Below are 18,827 nucleotides of genomic sequence, written 5' to 3'. Positions count from 1 at the left end.
TCCCACTGTGTTGACATCGTTCAGTCCTCACAGCCAGTGATGCTGAAAAATCTTTTGAGTATCTGTTATTCTTCATTGCCTCTCAATGACAGTTTGAATACTTGGTTACTGCTCCTTGGAGACTGGAAGAGTTAAATTAATTCCACATTTGGTCCAACTTAGCTTACAGTGTTTTAAATGTCTTTTTTGACAAGTCTGCAATTCAAACTGACAAGTTTTATAGCCACCGCTAAACCTCTTCAGCAATTCCTTAAATGTTTTATGATTAGGGCATTGTGGTACGGGTAATAACATCAAACCCAGAGGCTGCCATTTTTATACACATAGGACACTGATGAAGCTTTCTGTGCACACTGAATGTACACACAGTAAGACTGAGAAAACCTGCTTTTTACATGAAATAGAACAACCAAGTGAAAGCTCTGATCCCTCATCGATTTCACCTTTGATATCCACCTCAAAAATGAAGGACAGGAGGGGGAGGTGGACACAAATGTGTACATGCCATGTACGCATTCACTGTCACTTTCCACAAATCACTCCCTAATAAAAGCAGGAATGCCTTAAACTAACTGTGATGGTGCATGTATTCATCAGTGTGTGTATATAAGCCTGATAGTAGAAGAGAGGGGTCTCTCACAAGGCGGGGCAGGGCTGGAGGTTGCAGGGCTCCTCCTGGGGACTCGGTCTGCTGCTGCTGTCACACAAAGCCTCTGACACTTGGTCATGGTTCAGCCGGTGGACGCAGCGGAAGATGGAATATCTGAAACCTGAAAAACACACAAAGGAGACACATATTCATGCACCAAATCCTGCACCTGGAATCTATATAAGTGAATCCTCTATAAGCAACAAAATTGCATGCCTCACTCTGTGAAATGTAAACAGAAATTGCAGACACTCGTCACAACTGGAGCCATCCTCAATGTTTTAATAGCAGCTTTGTGAAATAGTATGTTTGCTTAGCTTAGTAATGCTATCACAACAGCAGTTCTGTTTTCCCTGCTCCTTCTGTATTACTACACAAGGGAATGTGGGAAATAAGAAAAACAATTTGACGGTTAGCCTGACTCTAGAGATGATGCAGCGTCTCCAAAATTTATTTACAGTGTATTTACAAATATTTGGATGACGTACTGACTTCTGTTGCATGTTGGCCCCATGAGTTTATTTTTCTCAGGCAATTATCAGGTCAAATGGTATAGGTATTTAGACAACTATTGGTATTGGTACAACTACTACTGTTCATCAAATATGCACCAGTTTACAAAATATGTACATCAACTTCCTAATACTGAATTATAGATGCTTTTATACAATCCACGATTTAGTTTCAGATCTCTTAAAGGTCCCATATTCTACATTTTCCAGTGTTTTATTTTATGTCTTGAGGTCCATTAAAAGCTGTTGCTTGTAATGTTGGCAATCTTGGAATTTAAGCTTATTCTACTGTTGCACTAATTGTAAGCCGCTCTGGATATCATTGTCAGCTAAATGCCTCAAATGTAAATGCGTAAGTAATACAAATTGTATTGACTGACCTTTACCACAAGAGGCGCTGCACTCTGTGGCACCAGCCAGTTTCCAGTTGTAGTCTCTCTGGCGTCTGGGTGGCTGCACTGCCGGAACCTGGTTGTCGGGGAGACGAGGAGGGTACCGCCCCCCTCCGGCTGGGTCGTAGCCCTCCTGGTGGGCGTTGCTGTGATGGTCGTACCCACCCTGCCCATTCACTGTGTTCCCTAAGGCATGAACACAGGAGTTTAGGCTGAGTCAGGAAGAATGAAGAGACAGAGACAGAAAAATGGACCAAAGGACTTGAAAATAGATAGATGGCCACAGATAGAAAAAGGTTGGACGATGGATGGATAGGCTAGATGGCTAAATTAATGGATAGATGGAGGAATGGACAGATGGATGGATGGAAGGATGAATGGACGTATGATAGAGCAATCAGACAGAAAGATGGATGGAATAGATGAACAGAGAGCAGGATGGACAGTGGGTCTGACTCACCATCTGGCCTGTGGTTTGGGTGCTGAGGGCTGACTGGATTGTCAGAGGGGAGAATGTACTCATAATGAACACCGGGGTTAGGCTGCTGGTAGATCATCTGAGAGCAAGAACATGGGATTCAGTCAACAACCCTTAAATAAAACTATCCCCCTTTAAGGTTTATAAAGGTCAAGAAATGATTTGAAGAGTGCCCTTCCAAAATGAGAAATATGTGATGCAGCCATTGTCAAAATATGAAGTACAGGGTAAGGCTGGCTTTACACGGTGAAACTTCCACGCAACTAGTTGCAGGTTGCAAATTGCATGAAACATAATTTCCATGCAACTTGACAGTTACATGAAGCAATTCAAAAATAATCAGTCTCATGCAACACGATTTAATAGGCTAGTTTATTTCGCTAAAATTAGCTAGCTAGATTGGTAATTTTTCATCTGTCATATTGTTTTCTCGCCAAATTATATCAAGTGGGAAGTGTCATTGTAACTACATTTGCATCTTTGTATCTTATTTCGTAGTTGTTTTCTCGCTGGATAATATCAATTTGGACGTGTTGTATCGCTTTTTCTTCTGGCACTGGCTGGCTACTTTGTTTCATAATGGCTGTCCCGGAGAATAGGAAGAGAGCTATCGGTGCATTAATGCTTATTGATATGCTGGAGGAAAAAACATGACCTAAAAAGGCTAAACGTCTGTGGGTGAAGGATCATTTCACACTCTATTCAAGGAGCTTGATCCAATGAGCCTCCGGTGAGTGCATTCTCCCTTTGATTCAAGGAAAATAAATAAATAAATAGCTCTTTGTTGCCACCTTGTGACATCAGTATGAAATTGTAGCTTGATATGTGATTGTATTTTAGATAATAGCTCTGATTCTCATCAAAACTTTAGAAAAACTTCATTACCAACCGTGCATGAAGTCTATGAGGATAATCTCCTTCTGAAGCATCCAAGAGACCATATTCTGTTTTATTATTTTGTTCATTTTGGTGATAAGCCGTTGTCGAGTTGAAATCAATCAGTTGAAATCGGTTAAAATGATACCGCATCAACAGTAGTTTGCCTAGCTCACGTTTGTTTGTTGACATGGCTCAGCTTTTTGACATCATCATCTGACACGTTATCAGCGTTTTGATTGGCTGTTGCGTGAAACTAGTTTCACAAAGTTGAGAGTTTTTCAACTGTTGCGGCTGAGTTTCAGACAAGTTTCAAGTGCGTTGCAGAGGGCTTTACACCATGCAACTCAATTGCAACTTAGTTTCAACCAACTAAAGTTGCATGAAAGTTTCACCGTGTAAAGCCAGCCTAAGCGTTAATCTACAGACTACACAACTTCTAATTTGGGGCTATTGACTGGTAAACAAGGTACTGATTGGGCACTTGGGACTAACTCTTGTCTTGAAACCCTATTTTGTCAGGTTTTGTATGATGAATAAGCTATTGTAGGTATCTGTAGCTCCAAGCTGATTAGTTACTCACATAAACATCCAGGATCTCATTGGTGGGCCCCTCAGCGAGGAAGGACTCCCCAGCTGTACTAGTGATTTCATTGGGTCGGCGGTAGGTGAACATGGTGCCCCCGCCCTCGTACTTCCCTGGCCGATCAATGGCCCAGTTCCCATTGATGATGGATCGCCCCGATCGGCTGCGGAGAGCTGGAAGAGACAGACAGAACGACCGCACAATCACTACTGACAGCATCAGCTCAAACGGACAGGAAACCACTGCTATGATCTCTTCCACGTAATTGTTGTTTAACGTAAAACCGTTAAGGCGTAATGAGAAATGTAGTAAAAAAAAACTTAAAGTCTGAAGCTGAATTTCCCTACTTTAGAAAGTAATGATAGCTAACTGGATAAATGTTCTCACGTGTAGTTTCAAAGTTATGTCTTTTATAAACGTGACAACGTGTTTGTGCTGGCAAATCTTTCATGTAAATCCTGTAACGAAATCTCTCAAGATGTTTTCCGCTGATTCCGTGGATTAAGGACAAGAGGCCATTAGAAAAGCATTAGAAGTGTAACGTTAGACAGGCTTGTAGAAGAGTGTTTGGACAACTAAAAGCACATTAGAGATGCACAGTGTAGAACAGAGGCCTATTGAGGAACATCAGGGCCATGGTAAGGATACTGTAAGTGGCTGTTGCTAGATTCCTGTCCTTGTCTCCTCTTTGCTGTTTACATTTGTAGGATTTCATTCCAAAAAGCTATAAATCCATTTTGGAAAAATGTTGTTACCTGGAATTTGTCAGTCTATATTTCAAACACACAGATAATTCTGTGTAAGCAAAGGTTTTGAGATGACTACGTTTAACAGAAACCCATAATGAGCTTTGTTTTCATGCCACCAAGCATTTTGTACGAGCAGGCATCGTTTTGTTTTTTTCCAATTGGCAGATATCTCAGTTTGGAATGAACTCTTCATTTTATCCCAAGGATGTTGCCTTGATTCACAGCTCCTCAAACAGCAACTTCAATGTACAGTGCACTCACTGAGTGAAAGGAGCCATTGTCTATGCATACATTTTCGCTTACTCACTTACTGGGGAAGTATTGTCCGGATTGGGGGTAACAGTGTGTGTGCATGTGTGTGCATGTGTGTGTATGTGTGTGTGTGTGTGTGAGTGAGTGAATGTGAGAGAGCGTGTGTGAAAGCGTGTGTGTGTGTAGCTGTGCATGAGCTCTTGTGTGTGTGTGTTTGTGTGTATATGAACAGTTGGGTCAAATTAAAGAAAGCAGAGCATACTTGGCAACGAAGTAGTTTGGACTTGAAAGGTAGAAGAGAGAGGGAGAGAGAGAGAGGCCTCCATCCTTATAGTGTTCCTAGTTTTTTAGGGAGTGGTGAAATTCCTCACCTTAATTAAAAAGGATGGCAAGGCTGGGGGGGTAAGATCCTCTAATGAAAGCTTGTTTATACACTTTCCCTGAGGGGAGCGGCCGGGGGGGAACTCAGGGCCACTCGCTCCTTCTCCCGAACCGACTGCTGAGCTGTGGCATGGCTCTCATTAAAACAACGTCTGACATTCCAACAGTCACTTCTGAAAATAACCCACTACTGTGTCGCCTCTGAAAAGACACCAATTATCTGTGTAGTGCGTTTCACTGAGGGGCTCCAATAAAAGCCTGCACCACTGCGGCGGCGGGTAATATACAATTTGGAGAAATCCGGAAAAGTGGCCGCCCCACTAGTTTATCTGCCTTTTAATTAGACAAATCCAATCAATTTTACAAGCAGCTGCAGGCTGCTGCGGCCTGCGGCTGGGCTTACAGCTGTAACTTGGAGAATAAATGCATCACATGTAAAAACACAAAAAAAAGGCTGCCCCCTTCAGACATTTCATAAATTTCTAATCTAATAATCTCTTCCAGGATTTTAAGATTGAACTTTTTTTTATTGGTGTCGTAAATGTAATCTGAAACATAATACAGCATGTGGCGCAAGGAGACCCCTATTTTTCCCGCATGTGTTTTTGGGGCCGGGATGGAGGAAGAGCTGTGGGGAATCTGGCAGGCAGCAAGTGATAACTGTAAACCTGGAAGGAAATTGAAATCCTCTAATGGTAAGGCTGGAAGGCAGCTGGTAAATTGATAGTGACAAGATGAAAGTATTCCAAACACAAAACACTGAATGGCTTCAGACCCATTTCATATTAAAATATCTTTAAAGGGGTAATAAGTAAGAGTCATTTTCACTGTCTCATAGCATACCATACCATAATATATCTGCAGGGCATTGATATGGTTGTTGATCAATACCAATAATTAAACAATTACATTGGCAGGTATTGAGATTTCTGACTTTCAAAACTCACTCACCCGTACTCTGTTTTGGAACAAAAACTCCCTGTCCACTGGAAAATCAAAACACTCCCAATCTCCTCCTCCACCTTCTCATAATGACCGGCTTTGCAACACATCTCAGCTATAAAGGCTAAAAAGCCTCTTTCTCAAGCCAAAAAAGCAAATGACAGAGCAAAATCATTATTACAGTATTTTGCATCATGATATACTGTATTACCTCTTCACTAGATGTTTCTGTTGGATCTCTGCTCTATTCTGGTCCTCAGGACCCAGAGTGCTGCTAGTTTTCTATCCTAGCATGTAGTTAATTGCCGTTAATTACATTCTCCTTGCACCCCAGGTGTAAATCCATCCTGATTAGATGGTTAGAATGAAAACCAGCAGGGTTCTGGGTACCGAGGACCAGGATGGAGAACCACTGCTGTAATTAGCTATGTTTCTTGTCTCTACTGTGAAAATGGGACTTTATTGTTTGTGTCAGTTACATGCCACTGTAGCTCAAGGGGGGTGGAGGTTGTGCCAGAGACTTGTGTTCACGTCATAAATTCATATTACTTAATGTCCCTTAATGCAGGGGTGCCATGGAGGACCGAGAGTCTGCAGGTTTTCATTCCAACCAATAACTATATCAGGTTATTTCACTGATTGGTTCCTCCTCTCCTTAAATGTGTCTATACAGCTGCAACAGAATACATTGGAGAGACTAAAATTTAAATATGAAACTGGTCTGAAGACATTCATCGTTGTGTGGACTGGTGCTCCAGCTAGTTGCTCTCACCCAGGTAGTTCCTGCTCTTCACCATCTCCGTGACGTTGATCTTGGTGGCTCCCTCGGGGATCTCCACTATCTTGTGGTAGCCGACCTTGGACAGGCTGTGTTGAAACAGTCCAGAGACCAGCTGGCAGGCGGTGTTGTCGCCTCCACACACGCCGCATTTGTCCATCACCTTGCCTGATCCGAGGTACTCATCGCAGCCGAGACTCTGTCAGAGAGAGAGTGTTGTGACAAGCAGTAGAACACAGAACAGCTGGAGCCGAAGTATGGCAGTGTGTGCTTCAGGTGTTATGGCTTTTAGCCATAACGGTGTGAGGCTTATTAGATGTGTGTAAGTGGATGGAATATTCTTAGTCAAACAAAATGTTAATTAGACATAAGAATATATATTTGCAAAGCTAAGCCATGTCTCACTTGCTAATTGAACTCCATGGCCTGCAGATACTTAACTACAATAATACAACAACCAATTAGCAGGGATCTTGTTACTTTCCAGGAGGCATAATCTTGGCATGACTGTCATTGATCAAATCGCAGAGTTTCCCACCTAATTCTCCAAGGTGTGAGTTTTCTATGTCACATTGGCGGTCATAAATTACAGGAAACCTGGACATGGTAAGTATAGAACAGTCAAATCAGCAGTCCATAAATTAAGTAAAACCAGCCGTAAAAGCAACTTGCTGTGCAAATAGGTGGTGCAGAGGCAGAACTGGTCCCATTGGGCTACTGTCCATTCAGCCCCACCTGGCCAAGGCGATTGCAATACCAGGGCAAATCCCCAACGGACTTAACTAGCCAATGAGGCAACCTATAGAGTGGGCATCATGGGGAAAGTCATTCAGAATTAATGAAACAAAGCACATCTGTGATTGGACGGCAGCCAGTCTCCAGGCTTTCCAGTCAGGTTCCAGCTCTTTCCCATAGAGACGTTGCTTTACAGCACCTAAACGCAGCGCTCATGTGAATCTCTCCTGATCCCAGTTGAGGTATTATGCCTGCGCTGTCTTGTAATGCAAACATATTTTCCTCGGAGTTAATGTGTGCACTGGGTCCCAACGTTCATAAAAACGTGTTAATTCAAACACAGCAGCTCCTTTTACAGAGTAACCAACGTGTGGCTACTGAGCTTTACATGTGGTCCAGAGGTGCCAAACATAACTCTAAAGATAAATTACATAAACAAATGCGTAAGAAGTGTAGACAGTCATAAAAATGGGGTTTTCTGCAGATTGTGGTTATTTCCATGAACTTAGCTGTACTAGGGCAGCAGTAAGTCAGCTGCAGGCCGGGGGAAAGAGGGAGAGGCGGGGAGAGAGAGAGGGGTAAAGGGAGAGACGGAGAGATTAAGAGAGGAAGAGAGGGATAAAGACATGGAGAAAGGTAGAGTTGAAGAGACGGAAAGAGGGAGAGATGGAAAGAGGGAAGGAGGAAGAGAGGGAGACAGAGGGGAATAGCAGGAAAGATGCAGAGGAAGAGGTAGAGCAATAGAGGAAGAGATGGAGAGTAATAGAGGGAGAGATAGAGAGACAGAGAGAGTAAGAGGGTAAAGAGGGAGAGATGGTGGACTGAGGGTGGACTCAGGAGAGGGAGTCTGGCTCTCACACACCCATAGCAGCTCACTCTGTACTGGGCCAAAACACCGCCTGGGCCAAAGCAAACAGCGAGCGCCTCCTTCTACACAGGAAATAAGCGATGAGAGAAAGGAACAGCAAACTAAGAGCACTGCAAAAAAAAAAAAAAAAAAAAAACGAAACTGGCAAATGCTTCTGTGGCTGATGTGGAATTATGCTACAGTACAGCATGAGGCTGGATAAAGCCTGGATAAAATCACAAAACATAACACAGGACATGCACATTCAGGGAAGCGTTGCTCTCTTTGAGACGGAGCGAGATGTTCTGCAGTTTCATGATCGAGCTTTACAGATCAGTGAGGATAAAGTATCTCAGAATGCGACACACTGGTGACAAAAGAGAGCTGTAATGCACGGTAAAACACTTGGTAATATTTTGACTGGCTACAGTAAATCCGCCACAGAAAATAGGCAAAAAGGCTTGCTGCTTGTGGCAGTGGAGGAAGGCTGTCAGTTCTGTGAATACACAATGAATCTGTCTTTCGCGTCTCCATTTTCACCATAAATCCCTTCGACCTAAAACAACACAATTATCGCAGCTAGTCAGCATTTGCCTGAGAAAGGGGAAAATGTTCCTCTCATAAAACAGAGCTTGACAAGCTGAGAGGTTATCTATGGCCGTTTGGCTGGGAAAATCTCTGAATCAAAACATATTAGTGTAGGAGTAGAGAATAGTAGTGTAATTTATTGACAGAAATCTGAATTGTCAATGTAGTATCATATGACTGTGGACTTCAGGGAAAAACACACAGGATTTTCATTCCTCTGATATGGGAAGAGCCAAGAGGCTCCAGCTCCTACAGTGCAGGAAGCATTAGAGAGCTAAGGGACTACTTGATATCTAGTGATTTGGACAGTTGCACCATTTAAATCACCGAACTGTCAAGACAAACTTTTCAGCTTTGCAGCAGCGTGCTGCACAAAACACCTAACATCCTAATCCGTCCCCGAGTAATCCCCAAAACAGTCACATCTGCCCTCCAGGCTGTCCCTGACAAATGTGACCTTTACTGTGAACCCATCAAAATGAGGTGTCGCCAGTGTCAGGACACATGAACACTGCCACAGCTTGGCGAGAGCCTTAGCAACTCTTCCCAGAGGAACTCCAACAGAAATCTGTGTGGATGACAAATGAGGAGGCGGGTTTGGAGTCTAGGTCTAGCTTCTTCCTTTCAAGGCATCTGTCGTGTTTTAGTTTTGCATTCGATTTTTTAGTTAATTTAGTCAGAGACCGTGGCGATGCTTTCTTCACCTTCTTTTCTCTGTGGGTGGTTTGTGCCATCTGGTGAGGGAAAACACCCCATTTTCAGTAGAACCGTAATGGGATTTTTAAAATGTCACTAAAGCCCACCTTCATCTGGAAATGGTTAGATGTGTCAGGACGGTAGAGTCGACTCCCAGTCAACTGGGGAACACTGAAAACAACATTAATCTTAAAGTAAATCCTGACGGTATTTTCCCACACAATGCAGCTAGCTTAAACTTGTCAAATTGCTGAGATTTTAGTAGCAAAACTGAACTCGCACACATATTGCCAAAGGCAGTTGTCGCTGTGGATTTCTTCTACTCCCAAAAAAACACCACCAGACGATTACAATCAGACACCGAAGTCCCCAGAGATGGTTAAAGGGTTAAAGTCCTTCACAAGTTTACCCCCACTGGCCTAGAGATCGAACACTGCCAGTACTTTGTCTCCCTTCTCTCTCCTTCTCAGCTTTCCTACTGTCTGAACAAAGAAAATAAACTAGGGGGAGTGAGTGCTCACTTGCCTTTATGAATCACTTTAATTGCAAAGTACAATAAATGTACAGGAATTTGCCTTGGTGATATTTGTGGAAAAGGTGCAACAAAATTCATGCATTAAAACGTGACATACTGGAATACACACTGTGACAAACAGTAAGAAAGTACCACCTCAGGTCATTTGTGCCACTGTATCCCACGGAGCAACCGGATTGTTGTATAGACCGCTTGTTCAATATCATAATGAAGAAATAAGTGAGGATTTACACAGTCCTCTTGATCTACAGTTAGAGTAATTGTAAAAATTATTCCCAGTTTGCTGTTTCAGTAGCATGTGTGCGGAGGCGTCTCTTCTCTGAAATAAAGATTTAGACGCAGTGAATAACTGCCTAAACCAATAGCAAGAGAGTGGGTGGGAGAGGATGGGAAATATCAGACGTTTGTATCAGCGCTTAACACTAAACATGCACAATGTCAAGATATACAGTTGCACCGGCATTCTGTCACTGAATCCCTTCCCGACAGCATTGGCATAAGTTACAGTTGCCTTGCAATAATAGCGCTTTTAACTGTGTGGGGGGCCTGGTTTGTGGTTCCACATGTGGAATGCAAATATGAATAAAACTTGAGTGGTCGGAATGACTTCATGCTTAAACTAATAGGAATGTTGGATACAGCATACGGTCTTTTACCTCCATCCCCTCGTCTATAGTAAATTAACGTCAAGATGCGATGGAAAAACAGGGTCTGTTCGGTGCTGGAACTTCTCAAAGCAGAAACGTGTGGTCGAGTGTAGTGTAGAGTGTGTGTGTGTGTGCTTGTGTGTGTGTGTGTGTGTGTGTGTGTGTCTGAATTGTGTTCCTAGCAAGCTTTACTTTTGCAGTGTTTGAATCTGTTGTGGGTTTTTATCAGACAATGTGCATTTTAGGTAATGTGTGTCTTCATCAAGTGGGACATCGTCAGGCGTTGTAGTTCTTTGTCACATTGGCCTCAAGTGTTACACAAGTTTATCCTACTGGGAGTTGGATTCAGTGTGCAGGTATTCCTTTTTTCCTTTGTTCAGTAGTGACTTTAGCAGTTAACTCATATTTGTTTTGTGATTGAGATGTTTTTTGTTTTATGTTTTATATCGCAGGGTCTGTTCACAAGACATTTGTTTTTTTGTTTTTTATTAATTATCTGTGTGTATTGATTTATCAACCTTTTATATTGTCTAATTTATATGCTTGTCGGCAGCAATTGAACTTGTCACTTGGTTCTGGGACAGTCACTCTAACCACTAGGCCACCCTGCCACCCCTAAATTTATAAAACTAAAAACTACCCAGCATAGAAGATAAAGTTTGATTTAGGCTGTGCATACACTATTTTCTGTGTCTAGCGTGAGTTTGGTGTCGGTCAGTGTTTAGGTTGGTGGACAGAATGATCCGCTACTGACAGAGAGATCAAGTCCAAGGCTGATGGGCTGACTGACGGCAGCAGATGCTGATGGCTGGACCAGAGCTACACTGCATCAGCAGCATCCAGATGTAGGCAGCTGTTTGGGCAGCCATATACACAAACTACCCACCAGAAAATAAACCATGCACAGTACATATTGGACATGGCTCAAGTCCAAACTCGCTCTCTTTCTCTCTGCAATTTTACTGTCTAAATTTTGTGTGTATTCACATATGTTCTTGATGCATTTTATTAAGCTTGAGAGCCGATCATAACTCAAACTACATGTCTGGTTATTATAAATTTAACACACACTGCAGAATTTAACATTTTACAGGCACAAAAATATATTTAAAGCTCTGTCAGCTCCAAGCTCTGATGATAATTGACAGTGAAAAGGAATATCTTATAACCAGTAAATTACTATGTAAACAAAGCCAGTAGTGGGGCGACAGTGGTTCAACATTGGGTGCCATACTGCAATTATATATTGTGGCTTTGGCTGAAACCATGTCCACAGTAGCGTGTCAAGAACCGGCTCTGTCCAGAGTTCCCACCATAGGTTAGACTGTAGCCTGATAGATGCCAAGGCCATGCTAGGCTGGCAGACATAAAGGGGATTTTAACATCAGCAAAATGTAAGAAGTCAGCGTGAACAACCAAAGAATCAGCTGGAAATTTCCCTAAGTAACCTCAGAGCCCTCTATGTGGCAATTTGTGTCACCGCAGCTTTTGGTGGCAGTTTCATTTACAATTTTGACTCTTAAGCCTCCCAAGCCTGACAGTCTTGCCCAGAACAATGATCACATGATTGTCTGAATGCTGCAACAAAAATGAAAAATGAAAAAATGTAATGGAAGAAGTTATGAATAAAAGGATGTTTTCTTAGCCTGGATGTGGTGTAGCGGTTAAGTCCCCCACGTGTGGATCCACATGTATCCATGCTGGCCAAGGCTCAAATCCCACCAGAACCTTCTCTCCTGTGTCTCTGCTGTTTCCTGCTCAGCTTTCCTACTGACTGAATAAAGAAAAACTCTAGACAACCTGGTCTAGAGAACGCTTGCAGGACATTAGCACAGCTCTTCGTGAGATATCTTTTGGATTAAAGGGATACTGCGATCTACGCTCCAACTATAAAAGTGCACTTTGAGATGAAAGTAATGCACCATTTTAAAACACATTTATGAGCCTAGGATAAAAGGGAGTTGTTTGGTGAACATCGCAGGAATGTCTTCAGCTCTTCTCATGTAGAGAAGCTGGTAGAGCTCTTTGGAGATCCGCCACTGCTGTTATCGAGACTTGGCCAGCTGTGACACACCAGCTCATCTGGAAATGCAATATTTCCATGACTGGGCTTCCAGGTGGAGAATGCTGAGGCAACATCATCCCAACCTAGAAGAATTTATAGTGGAGGTGATGGTCTCAGTGTGGAAATGACATTACTGAGATCTTATGCAGATTGACTAGACAGATAGAGATAGATAGATAGATAGATAGATAGATAGATAGATAGATAGATAGATAGACAGATAGATAGATAGATAGATAGATAGATAGACAGACAGACAGACAGACTTACAAGTCATGATAAGAGTAAACAGAAAATGTGGCACACAGCTCCAAGATTAACACCAATCAAAGATACAATGCACTGCTCCATATCTGCAGTGGTGACACTGAAACTTCTTGGCGTTTTAAATCAAGCGCAATACAAGATGTTACGGTTCATCAGCTGGAACAAATTAAACTTGCCCTGCTGTAGTTCTCAAAATGCCAGAAAAATCAAACCCAATAAAACAGCTGAGAGGTAGTCCAAAGTTAGTGGTAGACTGAAAAATCATTTCAAATACTATTTAACAATGCAACAAATGTCAAAGATAGACAATATCATACAATGTCAGGTTTTAACAAAATTTTAAAACCAATTAAAACAATATGAGTCTGGGGAACCAGAAGCTGCCTGCCACACTATAGTACTAATCATTACAGTACATCAAATATTACATTTATCACCCAGTGCATCCATCTGATTGATTGATAGATTGATTGATACATCACATTGCAATTTCTGTACAACAAACATATTCCTACTGTAAACACTTAGATGTTATATAGGTAGGAAAAGTGCTTTGCTGTTTTCTCCAGGCTGAACTGATAAAGTGAACACAGAGTCCACCTTTAGTGAAGCGTATCTCAAGTAGTTCATAAAATTTTTAAATTATACTATAATTTCATTATAGTAAAGCCATTTTACTATAAGGCAGACTTCTCAGCTTATCAAATAAAAGCAATAGAAAACCTGAAATGACTTTCCCCAAATTACTCTTGCCCTTATTTTGAATTCATTTTATTGGTGGTGAAACTTAATTAACCACAAGGGAGGTTCTATCCAAAGGGCTACAGTGTGCATTCTAGCGGACAAAAGATGAGGAGAAATGCTTCCTAAGTACAACCACCATTTCCCCTGTGAGTACAGGCTCTCTAACCTCCCCACATTATCTCTGATCAAGGCTCTTTTGCTTCTGGCGGTTATCAGATTGACTTGTCATGGGCCAAAAACTGCTGTATCTCCCTAGCCTGTGACTTGGTGTCAGGATGGGAGCAGATCAGGGTTAAATAGTATTTGGGTGGGCTTACCGATCAGTACAATTCAGATTGTGCCACTTAGGTTGTCACTACAAATCTGCTACAATGATTTAGATACTTTCCTATGACTGTCTAAACTTCTGCCTCTGATTATATTGCTTCCCCACCCCCATATGGCACCTAAATAGGCCAAAACTAATACTATTTCACCCAGGTTTGGATGGGATGGCGCCATCTGTGTGTCTTGGCTGGGATCAGTTGTTCCAATACATTAATTTCACCTTTTCTCAGCTTCCTCTCTACTGAAATACAGAATAGAGAGGTAGAAGTGCTGCCATAATGGGCAAGGACAGGGCAGGGCAGGTTCACTATAAATAGTACTAGTAGGAATAGTACTAGTAGTAATAGTAGTACTAGGAAGAAGAGGAGAAGAAAGAGTAGTGTTAGTAGTCATAGCTGTAGCAGTTGTAGCACTAGTAGTTTACTGATACCAATTCCATTACACCAACAATCTACAATGACATCTCAGGGAAAAGTCCTAGTACATGTACTGTAAATGTACTTGGTGGTGAAAGTGACTCTAAATCTGATTAGTGTACTGTAAACTGGTGAAGATGGCCCTACCAGTGGTGGGGATTATGGTCTTTACCAGTAAAAGGATCCCATTCCAGTATTATGGTTCAAGAAGACAATTAGAAATTCAGTGAGAGAAGCTATTTAAGCCAGCTGATCCTGCTAATCCACAGCAATGGGCCTGTTCACCAGACATTAGAATGCAGCCAGTGTGTGTGTGTGTGTGTGTGTGTGTGTGTGTGTGTGTGTGTGTGTGTGTCTGTCTGTCTCAGTGTGTATGTGTGTTTGCCCGAGTGTGTGTGTGAGTGTGTGTCTGCTTGAGTGTGTGTAAGTATGCATTTGCCTAAATGCCTGCCTGCCTGCCTGCCTGCCTGTGTGTGTGTGTGTGTGTGTGTGTGTAAGAGAGAGAGAGAGAGTGAGTGAGTAAGTGAGTGAGTGAGTGAGTGAGTGTGCACACCTGTTTGCAAGATGTGTGTGTGAATGTGTGTACTGTACATGCCTTTGTTGGGGTGTGTGTGCACCACCTGTATGCAAGGTTGTGTGTTTATGCATGCTTCTGTTGTGGTGTGTGTGTGTGCGTGTGTGTGTGCTTGCTTGTCTGAGAGTGTGTGTTTACTTGATTGTGTGTGTGTGTGTTTGCGTGTGTGCATGCGCACACCTGTATGCAATATGTGTGTGAATGTGTGTATATGCCTCTGTTGTGGTGTGTGTGCACCACCCGTAGGCAAGTTGGTGTGTTTATGTATGCTTCTGTTGCAGTGTGTGTGTGTGTGTGTGTGTTTTGGAGGTGAGCTCACATCATAGTGTATGGTCTGCTGATCCACCCCCTCCAGTCCATGTGAAGGGTATGTTGTGGTCGCCACGGCTACCAGCATCTGCCTCCCACATGCTGGGATGCTGTGGATCTTTAACTGGTTTTGATCCCAACTGGTTTTAATGAGCGGGAGCGAGCGACACTGCCTTCACCACAGCCAGCACTCAAAACACATCTGTATCTGTGGAACCAAGACCAGGGTTTGCTGTCAAGTTCAAATGTGACATTCTCACTAATAAACTGACTGACTGAACCGCTTAGTGCAGTGGTTCTAATGTGGGGTCCGGGGACCACCAGGGGTCCTTGAGGGGTTCAAGGGGGTCCCCAGCAAATTGATGAATTGTTAAACTTCAGCATTATTTCATTTACAAGAATTTAACACAATTAGAGAATGTAGAAGAAATGTAGACTATTTTGGTCATAGCTTCTCTCTACCTACAATAAAAATAGTCTTGGAATTCTGGACAAAATCATATCGAACAATAAAAATATTCTCAGATTTGGGTCGTGAGAGACAAAATCTCATCAAATGGGGGTCCGTGGCCCTAATGTGGACTAAATTAGGGATCCTTGATATGAAAATGGTTGAGAATCACTAGCTTAGAGAACAAAGGACTGCTTTCCCTGATGGACTGCCTTTTGCTACTATGTGAAATATACACTGAATGTACAAGATATTAGGGAGACCTACTCTTTTCATGAAGTACATTGATGAGGTGAATCCAGGTAGAAGCCATTATTAAATCTAATCCAATCTCAAAGGAGGATAGATAAAGGGAAGCAGAAAAGGATCACAAGTTAGAGAAGGATTTTTAAGCTTCGAGATGACTGAGATGTGGATTGTGCAAAAGGGGCTGCAACTCAATATCAGGAAGATGTCCATAATTATTTGTACATTCAGTGTAATATCTATAGCATTTGCATTTTTCAGTTCCACTTACATTATTGTATTCCATTTTCCGTACATTGCAGCACTGAAATGCGATCAGGAATTTAAACCACTTTTGGTCTGTAATGCTTATATTGTGGAAGAAAAATTGGCATGGAGTTACTGAAGCTTTCACTGAAGAACTGTAAAACAATCCAATACTATGCTCTAAACCTCCCAAGCAAGTGTACTTGATCAACTATTTAGTTTAACAAAAATAAATATTCAAATGGACCATCACACTCGTTTGGTGGATATTTTAATCCAAATTTCCTTACAGTACAATAAGCATACATTTTTAGTGTGGGTGGCCCCAGAGGGAATTGAACCCCTAACTCTGGCAGCGTTATGCATATATAAGGAAGATGTGATTTCCAGTATAGCTCAGGTCTAGCAGACTTATTTAATTTGTTCTTTTCCTCAGATTTCACTTCTGGAACTGGTATCATGGGCTAGAAGGCTAACCATGGCTTGTAACCACAAACAGAAACACAAGGTTCTGGTGTTTTTGGATAGAAGTAACTCAGCTTTACTCTCCCCGCAATACAGCATTTCCCCCAAATCAATGACAATATCTGTGAAACCAAAGCGGGTATACAGAACAAGCTGAGATTATTTAACTAGGAAGAGATGATCAGGGCAGGAAACTAGACTTTTCCACCAACAGTGGTTGGTGGTTCCACGAATTTACAAGCCAATTTCCACCACCAGCCCACTGCACAGAAACAAGCCTTGAAGAACACCGGAACAATGTTTTGTTACCTTCCAAAGTGTTTGGTCGCATAAACAAGTATACCAGGCGGAGAGTAGTAGTTTTAAAAAGTACCATTTCTTTTGGTTGTACATGATCAATCATTTTGTAGGAGTAGGTGTCAAAGGAGTAGGCGTCATTTTGCAACAAAACTCTTCATATCTGTATTCTACAAGCTGCGAGAGTGGGTTTTTGCAGCCAGGCGTGCAGATAGACATAGGCATGAGCGGAGACCCTTGATCCCAACAGTAACGAGAGGCCTCATCCGCACCACAGTCTGCTCTCACAGCCTGGGGCCAAGGGCACAGCGTCTCCATAAAAGCCCAATGCTTGTAAAGCACTCGGAAATAGCACCAAGCGTGTTGATTCTACAGCCATTAAAACGCATAGGGTTTCTCCTGACATCACCATTCTGATTTGGACGGACTGTTTTGGGAACAGAATGGCACGCTCTCTGGTGGGCATTGGTACAGCATGGCATTAACACCGCTAGGATTAGGGGTTTGATTCCCACTGGGGCTGCCTAAAAAGGTTTGCACTCATGAGAACGTCTACCAAATGGCATAGGTTGATGGCACACGTTGAAAGAAGGAGGGCTTGCTACAGAACATGTGATTAACCAACGCTTTAAATGGCTAATAAGCTCTACGTCTCTCTGTTTATGAAGTGTCAAAAGGAACAGTGCCACAAACATCTTGAGAGTTGTTCTGACAGGAGACGCGCTAGTTGTGGTCGTGAAATAACTTTGGGATGTGTGCCAGTGACATGGGTATAAAACAGGTTGTTGCTCTAACAAAAATACCATAGACCTCTGAGCACAGTTGGCCCCAGCATCTTCACATAAAATAGACAAGACCTGATATACTCAATCCTATAGCAGGACATCATTGGGTGTGATGTTGTGGACTAGATGTTAACCTATGTGCAGGTGAAATGTCAGGCTAGTGTAGGTGTAGTTTAGGTGAGCAGTGTTAGTCTTTCTGGTGATGGCATGGGCCTAATTCAACCAAACATCTGTGATGGGAGGTTCCTACTTGATGCCCACTCTTATACAACCCCCCTTCCTCTAACATCCAATATATGTTTCTACATCGGTCATACATGATCATCCTAAATAGCACAAGGAACACTCACACCAGATCCTGCGTATTGGTAAATTCAGACATTTATACAAAATAGATATATACTATACTACTATATAGTACAGAGTCATATAAAATAGGTACAAGGGATCCTCATCCAGACCCTCGCACATCACAAGCTTGCAGTAACAACCTCAGGCACCTCACACCAGCCCCATTAATCATCAGGAAACACAGATGAGCTACAACCAGCTGAGCCGAGCTACAGGCAGCGACAGGCTAATTCAGGCGCGCAGTCGATCCCTAATAGAGTTCCCGATGTATTCCAAGTACATCTTTATAGTCCCAGGACAGGCCTGACTCACTGAGTCTTCCACTAAGAGGGAAATCTAATCCCACAAGCAGCCTGCGAATGTGCTGTGGAAAAATAAACAGCTCCGAGAGCAAGCAGAGCCACTGTGAAAACAGCCATACTGTAAATACCTCCACTCAGTAGCTGGACCACAGGATCATGGGGATCACACTGGGGCTACACTGACGGTCCAAGTTATGGAGTGACGCTGTCCAGTGCTACTTAGAACCACTAGAATCTGAGCCATGGTTGGAAAACAGTAACAGCCATACTTGCATCTAATAATCACTAGCTTTAGATATCTGAATCAGCCAGTTTGATCACCCAATAAACGCACAGGGA

The 18,827-nt window shown here is 42.5% G+C and overlaps 1 protein-coding gene across 1 annotated transcript in view; it reads right to left on the bottom strand.

Annotated features, from left to right (window-relative positions):
- LOC139655822 (thrombospondin type-1 domain-containing protein 4-like) overlaps positions 1–18,827 on the bottom strand; it is a 48,565-nt gene that overhangs the window by 6,685 nt on the left and 23,053 nt on the right. Inside the window, exons 7-11 of the mRNA XM_071533191.1 lie at positions 6,590–6,794; positions 3,491–3,666; positions 2,014–2,110; positions 1,542–1,739; positions 641–770 (exon numbers count right to left, since the gene is read on the bottom strand). Of these exons, the coding sequence (XP_071389292.1) occupies positions 641–770; positions 1,542–1,739; positions 2,014–2,110; positions 3,491–3,666; positions 6,590–6,794 (806 nt within the window). The remainder of the gene's footprint in view (positions 1–640; positions 771–1,541; positions 1,740–2,013; positions 2,111–3,490; positions 3,667–6,589; positions 6,795–18,827) is intronic.

This window comes from Centroberyx affinis, unplaced genomic scaffold (assembly GCF_046629955.1).
Source record: "Centroberyx affinis isolate AG114_WGS23_722 - 3 ecotype Tasmania unplaced genomic scaffold, CSIRO-AGI_Caff_v1 ptg002337l_1, whole genome shotgun sequence".
Lineage (NCBI taxonomy): Eukaryota > Metazoa > Chordata > Actinopteri > Beryciformes > Berycidae > Centroberyx > Centroberyx affinis.
This window is presented reverse-complemented; position numbering and strand designations above follow the sequence as displayed.